This window comes from Pteropus alecto, unplaced genomic scaffold, assembly GCF_000325575.1.
Source record: "Pteropus alecto unplaced genomic scaffold, ASM32557v1 scaffold3, whole genome shotgun sequence".
In the NCBI taxonomy this organism is placed as follows: Eukaryota; Metazoa; Chordata; class Mammalia; order Chiroptera; family Pteropodidae; genus Pteropus; species Pteropus alecto.
This window is the reverse complement of record NW_006442484.1, coordinates 50,084,873-50,093,240: the sequence shown is the minus strand read 5'-3', so window position 1 is coordinate 50,093,240 and position 8,368 is coordinate 50,084,873. Positions and strand designations below refer to the sequence as shown.

Here is an 8,368-nt window from a genome sequence, read left to right as displayed (position 1 = left end):
TCGGCATCGCCTGGGAGCTTCTTAGAAATACAGTACTTTGGGCTTCATCCCAGACCTATTCAATAGGAATCTGCATTTTAAACAATGCATTTTAACAGATATCCTGGAGGCGACTATGCAAGTCGAAGTTTGAGAAGGGTTGGTGTATTCAACTGCGGGTAATGCAATGCACTAAATTCCACTGAGCAGAGGAGACTAGGCGGAGGGAACAACTTCTCTCCTAGCACTGGGGTCGTTTTGCCGTGAGTGGCGAGGAGGAGAAGCTGGCGGGCTAAGGTGCTGGGCTGGGTCTGGCGGCCCCGCCTGCCCGCCCCGCCTCCCTCCTGGGTCTCCGCGGTGCGTGCGGTTGCTGTGGCAGCGCTAGTCGCAACTAAAGCCGTGGCTGCCGCGGCCTCCACCTCTTCCTCCTCCAAAGGTCTCCATAGACCCCCGGCTCCGGCCCAGGCTGTGGCTCTGCCATGCCTCGGGGGAGGCGCGGCGGCCGGGTGAGCGCCCTGGAGGGCGGCGGGGAGGAAGAGGCGCCCCCGGCGGCGGCCGCAGCGCCCTCGGCGTTGTGGGCAGCCGGGCAGCAGCCAGAGGCCGCGGCAGAGCAGGTTCTGCTCCGGGGCATCTTTGAGATCGGGAGGAACAGCTGCGACGGGGAGCTGCGAGGGGGCCCCCTGCGGGGGCGGCCCATCCCCAGTGAGTGCCCAGGTCCCGGCGCCTTCGCCTTCCCCTGCTTCCTACCTCTCCCCCGCCCCGCACTCCCCACCGCCGCGCTGCTTCTCCTCCCTCCTAAGCTCCTCCTCCGCCCCCGCCGGCTACAGCTTCCCCAAGCCTCCGCCGCCTCCCCCCTCCTAGCTGGGGAGATCCCGAGCCATCCCCAGGGGCCTATCCGTCCCCGCCACCTCCCGCCCGGCTTGCGCCTGCGGGTGCATTCCCTGGGCCATCTTCACACAACTTCTGCTCTGCAGACGAAAGAATTGATCCCCAAAGGGATTTTTTTTTTTCCTGAACGCGGGAAAGCCACCTACTCCTCCCTTCCAACTTGGTGAAGTTTTACTTTACCAATTTCTGACGGTACATTGAAACAATAAACCTTTTACAGAATATACCTCCACGTGGATTCCGAATACAACTCTCATTTTGCTGACTTCTGAAAGTTTAACTGCAGTGCTATGGAGTCTCTCTCGATTTTCTCTTCCTTCACAACCCCCTTGCGGTTGTCTAGAACCAAGCCTTATTCAGGCTCAGTTTAGAAACTTTTGATTTTTAGTTTGACTGTACAGTCGTCACCATGCTGTTCACTTGCATCTGACTTTTACTGGCTTAAAACTTTATTTAGAACGTGTGACAATGCTGTACTTTACAGTCAGTCTAGACATGATTTAGGGGAAAACCTTGGATACAGTCTCTTGTAGATAAATACAAACATGAAAAATTTAATAAAAGGCCTCCCTCTGTTGGAAAATAAGATACAATGTGCTATTTATATTACAGAATTGAAAAATGACACTTTTCAAGTTTCTTGTGCAAAATGAAACGTACTAGTCAGGGATCCACCACTGGTTGTGAGTGTGAATTTCACCTCTGCATCTGCTTTGATCACTCACTCCACTAAAACTACCTTTGACTGTAATTTAAATGGTTTCAGGTGTTTTGAAAACCAAGGTGGAATTTCAAACCTTTGAGTTAAAAGCTGGGGATACGGACTATTATTCTGTTTAGTTTCTATGTCAGTTTGAATTTTGGAAATAAAGGTTTACAGTTAGTTTTTAGATTAGCCTGCAAGAGCAGATTTAACCTACAACGAGGCCGAAATAGAATAGAATAAAAATGAAACATTGTGTGATGAGATGTCATACACATTGATGTTGCAATGCTGGTATGAGAAAAGGCAAAGAATGACGTGAAAAAAGCTGTTTTATATTGAGTGGTGATTGAGGAAGAGTAGGCTTAATTAGCATTACTGCCCGTAGCTTTTAAAAAGGCATCTTGACAGTTATAACTCTAAAGGTTGCAAATGTTGACCCTGTTTAATTTGGCCCCCAAACCCTAGGTATTCTTTTCCTTCATCTAGTTGTATCACTTTTTCTTTGTAACTAACACCTAATATGCAAACCGTGTTAGGCCTCTAAATTTGAAGGTACAGAATCCTAGCACTTTAGTAAGTACTTCTATTTATAGAAGAAATCAGGAGATGCTTTACTTAGTAAAATAATGAGTGGGAAAAGAAAAGGAGATATTGGGAGATGTTTAAATGTGAGAAATATCGCATGATGTTGAATTAATTTAGACGTGAGTGGTGAAAGACATAAAATTGATCCAGAAAATGGAGGAAAAACTACATCAGGGTTTCTGAACTTGGGAGGACATGGTATGGGAGGGTGTAGTGAGGGAGACCATGTCTACTGCAAGTTGGCCCGGAACTGGCTGTTCAGGAAAGGGAGGGCAGGGGTCACTGGGCATTATTAGATCATGCATACGAGATGTTTATAAGATCACTTAGTTTTAAACCTCATAGTGCCTTAGTAGAATTTTTTTTTATAGACTATTTTTTAGGGGAGTTTTAGGTTCATAGCAAAATTGAGCAGAAGGTAGAGATTTCTCATATACCCCTACACGTGCACAGCCTCCCTTATTATCAACATTTCTCACCAACATGGTGTAGCTGTTACAAGTGATGAATTTACACTGACATATCATTATCACCTAAAGTCCATAGTTTACATTAGAGTTCACTCTTGGTGTATATTCTGTGGGTTTTGGCAGATATATAATGGCATGTGTGTTAGGGTTCTTCAGAGAAACAACTGATAGAAGATAGATTTGAAATTTATTATGGGAATTGGAGACTTAAGGGATTATGAAGGCTGAGATTTGCCACTGTATGCCGTCTGTAAACTGGAGAACCATGAAAGCTGGTGGTATAATTCAGATTAAGTCTGATAGCCTGAGAACTAGGGGAGCTGATGGAATAACTCCCAGTCTGAGGCCAAGGCCTGAGAACTAGGATGGGTGGGAGGGGGCACTAAAGTAAGGCCCAGCTTGAAAACCAGGAGCTCTGATGACGGAGGGCAGGAGAGGTGGGTGTTCCAGTTAAAAAAGAATTTGCTCTTCTGCTTTTTTGTTGCATTTTGTTCAACAGATTGGGTGATACTGGTCCACATTGGTGAGGGCAGATCTTCTTTACTCGGTCTACTGGTATAAATGCTAACACACTCAGAGATAATGTTTTTTACCAGGTATCTGGGCATCCCTTAACTCCGTCAAGTTTACACATAAAATTAACCATCATAACGTATCCGCTATTATGTCAGAGTAGTTTCATTGCTACTAAAAATCCTCTGCATTCTGCCTGTTCAATCTTCCCTCCTAGAAACTCCTGGCAACCACTAATCTTTTTTACTGTCTCTACAGTTTTGCCTTTTCCACAATGTTATATTGTTGGAATCATTCAGTATGTAGACCTTACAGATTAGCTTGTTTTACTTAGTATGTATTTAAGGTTCCTTCGTGTCCTTTCATGGCTTTTTAACTCATTTCTTTTTGATGTTGAATAGTATTCTGTTGTCTGGGTGGACCACAGTTTACTGATCTGTTCATCTACTGGAGGATATCTTGTTTGTTTTCAACTTTTGACAATTATAAATAAAGTGGCTTTGAACATCCACATGCAGGTTTTTATGTGGACATACGTTTTCAGCTCCTTTGGGAGCATGATTGCTGGATTGTATGGTAAGTGTCTTATAAAAAATGGCCAACTGTCTTCCAAACTGGTTGTGCCATTTTGCATTTCCATCAGCAATGAATGAGTTCATATTGCTCCACATTCTCTCCAGCATTCGATGGTGTAAGCATTCTGGATTCTGGCCATGTTAATAGGTGTGTATGGTATTTTAATTTGCATTCCAACCTGCTGATATGTGACGTGGAGCGTATTTTATTTTCATATGCTTATTTGCCTTCTGTGTATCTTCTTTGTGAGGCATCTGTTAATATCTTTGGCCCATTTTTAATCAGGTTGTTTTCTTATTGTTGAGTTTTAAGAGTTCTTTGTATATTTTTGGACAACAATCTATCAGATGAGTCTTTTGCAGATCTTTTCTCTCAGCCTTAATTGTTCTCACTAATGAAATAAAACATGATGTAATCTTACCCTATTTTTCCTTCTTGAGTAATGAGCAAAGACACTAATGTATTTTATGAGGGCTATCACTGCCAAAATAGTGACTAATTAATGTCTTGTTGGCAGAGCAAATGAGTTTGATTATAGTGATTGTGGTTCTCTTTATTGGGTTCAGGGGTGACTTGGAATAATGGTGGTGTTTTCCTTCTCTATAGAAGTGAGGACTGTTAAGGACAGCCTCTAAGTCAAGATGGAAGGCATAAAAGCACCAGCACTTTTTTGCGGGGTGGGAGGAGGTTTTTTTTTTTTTTTTGATGGAAGAAATGTTTTCAGTTAAATATATTAGATCTAGTCAATTGAGATATAAATCTGATTTCCAGTTGTTACCTTAAATTAATTTAAATGTTTTGGTGCTAACTTAGTGCTAAAACATTGCTAAGTGCTATGAAAATGCAAAATGATGGCTTGTTCTTTACCTTCAAGGAGATTTTATCTTTTTGGGAAGACATATGACTCTAAACTATAAGAGTCATGTAAGCATATGTCACCAGTCATTCATCAAACATTAAGCAACAAATATGTGCTTTAGCAGTGATATAAAGATTAGTAAGATATGGGCCCTGCCTTTAAAATTTTCTGTGTTCAGAGGAGGAAGACATCTATTCTTGACAGGAGCTTCTTCATGGAAAATCAGTCTTCTTGTATATTTAAGTCTTTACTTCCAAAAAGAACTTGAGTTGAATAGTAAAAAGTATTTCATAGGAGGTTAAGGTGTTGTGTTAGTTTTCTAGGGCTGTGCTAACAAATTACCACTAATTTGTCAGCTTAAATTCAACAGAAATTCATTTTCTCACAGTTTTGGAGGCCAGAATTTGGAAATCAAAGTGTCAGTCAGGCCATGTACCTTCTGAAGGCTGTAGGAGAGAAATTCTCCTTGAGCCTTTCAGCTTCTGGTGGCTCCTGGAGTTCCTTGACTTGTGTCATTTTTCCAATCTTTGACTCTTACTTTACATGGCCTACCCTTCTGTGTGTCCTCTCTTTAGATATAAGGACAAAGTCATTATTTAAGATCCACCCTAAATCCAGGATAATCTCATTTTGAGATCCTTAACATAATTACATCTTACATTTATGAATAAGGTCACATTCTTAGGTTCTAGGTGGACCTAAATTTTTTTGGGGGGAGGGGAGCACAATTCAACTAGGTGTATTGGGAGTGGGAGAAAAATTCTAGATCGAGGAGTTAAATGAAGGCAGAAAATAGAATAGTGACTAGTAACCTGTTAAAGTGTAGTAGGAGGAGACTATTTAACAGGAAAGTAGAAGCCAGAATGGGGTGAAGCCTGAAGACAGGTAAAGAATTCAGGTTTTACTTAGTAGAAAGTATTAAGATCCGCCCCCACCACCCCGCCAGCTTTCTTCTTACATTTATTTAAAGCTGTGTCATCTATCTCACAGTGTCTCTCTTTATCCAAGTCCTGCCATTGGTGATTGTGATTATCATAATTGCTATTGAAGCTTCAGACTTTCTAGACCTCTTCCATGTTAGTGACTTTCACCTTCATTCCATGTCATTTGCCTCTGCTCATGGCCACAGCATCGATGTTTGTTGTCTCTCTTCATAACCAACCCCTTCCATTTTTTCAGTCTCATCTATAAGGTTTTCATTTTTTATACTCTTAGGTTTTCAGCCTTGGTTCGCCAACTCTTTCACTCAAGTATGGTCATATGTTCAGGACTCTCCTAACTGCCCCCTGCCTTAATCCTGTAAGCTTCTCTTTCTAGCTGCTACCCTGCCGCTTTTCTCACTTTCTTGGATACGTTCCTAGAAAAATTAGTTTACTCTATCTCCATTAGTCTTCATTCACTTCTTAATTAGCCCTCAACCATCCAAGACCTGGCTTTGTTCTTCTCTCTGCTAAAACGGCTTGGGAGAAGGTTAGCAGTCACCTAATTGCCCAGTCAAATGGACAAATTTCAGCCCTTATTTTTTGTATTTCTCCATTTGACTTTGCTCCCTTGGTTTCTATGATACCACCAGAACCTAGTTGGTCTCCTATGGGCATTTCTTTCTGTTGGCCTAATTTCAGTGTTCCTGAAGAGTCTGGGCTGGGCTAACTGTTGTTACTCCTAACATGCTCTCTGGGTCGTATGGTCCACTGCTGTTCTCATTTACCTTTAGGCTTAACTTTCAAACTCTGTCTTTAGTAATGACCTCAAAGGCTTCCTTCAAACATGAACTTGGGAGTCCCACAAATTTAGTATGTTTACATAAAAAGCAACTTTTTTCACTCCTGGTCTTGTATTCCCTATCACAGTTGTCAGAAAAATATTTAACTTTGCTTTTCTGGTGTGTGTAAGTGACAGTACAATGAATAGAACTTGAAGTTTGTTTATAGCTCATAGGATTGCATATATAAGTAGTAAACTTGCTGGCTTAATGTGTGAATTGGCATTTAGGAGGTTATCTGGAATGTTATCTAAGCCAGGATTCAGATGGTAAGCCCAGACTCACTGTCTCTCCCTCACTACTTCTAATTAACCACCAATCCTGTCCGCTATATTTGCTACTTTCCTTCACTGTCCAGCTAATCACTGCCTAGCTCAGGCCATTATAATACTTTACCTGGCCTACTTCAATACCTCCCTTGAGCCTGTGCTTAAACGTCACCTCAGTAAGGCTTTCCCTCATCACCTATTTAAAATTTTTCTCCTGCATACTTTCTGGTTCCCTTTACTGCCTTATATTCTTCTATGGCATGTATCTTCTAAGATACTACATAATATTCACTGCATGTCTCCCCCATCTCACCTAAGAGTAAATAAATGGCACACTGATATTAAGATAGCCGGATGAGAATTTTTTAAAGGCAGTATTTGTAAAGGTGTAAGCAGGATGTAGAGATAGCGAAGTACTCTTGGGACTAGAAATAGAAGGGCAGATGATTCCCCTCTTAGGCCCACAACGGAAGGGGATGCCTGAGCCTGGATTCAGACTATGTGGAGAGAGTGTCACTAGACAGGAACTATGACCTTTACCTCACCTTGGCTGATTTCCTCCACTAATTCCACTGAAAGAGAGGCAGGGCCTCAATACCCAAGCTCCCTCTTTTCTGACCCTTACAATAGTCCAAAGCCACCTAGAAGCCAGAATGCAAGGGTACCACTTTATGGAGGCACAGAGCAGGGGGAGAAGAATGGAGACTGGCTAGACAGGGAAAAGGGAAGATGTTCAGAGCATCTGTTTTGTTTACTGTCAGCACCTTGAAGAGTGCCTCACACATAAACAATATTTGTTGATGAATTTAACTGGTCTCAAGAACTTTAGTTTTGCCTGTTGTGCATTATAATCTGATTACTACACTGCTACTTAAGAGTGACATTACCTGGAAGAAAGTATCCCCTCTTCTTTTGTTAAAGCATCAGAACTCTTTAAAAAAAAATTCTCATGCTAATGTTGGCTCACTTGGGCCAGTAGGTTCTGTTGTGCTCATCTGCCAGATAGATGCACTGCATAGACTGATCAGGTCACCATCACAGTAATGTAACTTGTGTACACAAAAGGGCATTATCTGTTCAGAAAATATTACCTACAGTGGTGCCTAATGAGCTTTCTATTGGAATCTCAAATTGTAGCCATTATACTTGTGGAATCATATATGAGTTTATTCCTGTTAATATAAAGTAATTATCAAGTTAGCTTTCTGTGAGCTAGCAAAGAGCAAAATCCTGAAGAGATGTGGGAGGGTTCAGGTGAGTTCTTTGAGACCAAATGAGAAAGGTCAGACAAGCCTGAGTCATGGGATCCTGCCCAGGCAGAGCCAATCAAAAGTCATGCTGCATGTGGGGTGGCCCCCAATGTGGTGTCTGGGACTGGGCACAAGGTGACAAAAATTGAGGAGAGAAAGGGAACATGGGCAGATGCCATCGACTAATTTGCCTATTTTGTAATATAGTCCTTAGCTGGTGCTATTACTGAATTAGATATTTTCAGAGTTAAATAATTTCAGAGCATCACTGATTGCCTGTTGGCACTGTTCTAAATCTCAGCCAAAGACAGACTTCTAGAAACTGTGCTTACCAAGTGGTAAGCTTTTATTTGAAATGTTAGATTGTAACAAAAGACATGTGTTTTTATGGATTTCCAAAGCAGAATCTGTTTACTGTACTGTGTGACAGTTATGTTTTTATCTGTTTCCCATAAAGGAAAACTAATGGGAAGAGTTAGTAATGAGTAGGATTAGACTATATTAAGCTTAT

The 8,368-nt window shown here is 41.8% G+C and overlaps 1 protein-coding gene across 3 annotated transcripts in view; it reads left to right on the top strand.

Annotated features, from left to right (window-relative positions):
- The first annotated feature begins 458 nt into the window (after positions 1 to 458).
- The window catches only part of CERKL (ceramide kinase like), a 93,787-nt gene continuing 85,877 nt past the window's right edge, over positions 459 to 8,368 (top strand). For all 3 annotated transcript variants that reach the window (XM_006921254.3, XM_006921253.3, XM_006921252.3), the window contains exons 1-2: positions 459 to 693; positions 2,901 to 2,903. In XM_006921254.3, coding sequence (XP_006921316.1) covers positions 459 to 693; positions 2,901 to 2,903 — 238 coding nt within the window. The remainder of the gene's footprint in view (positions 694 to 2,900; positions 2,904 to 8,368) is intronic.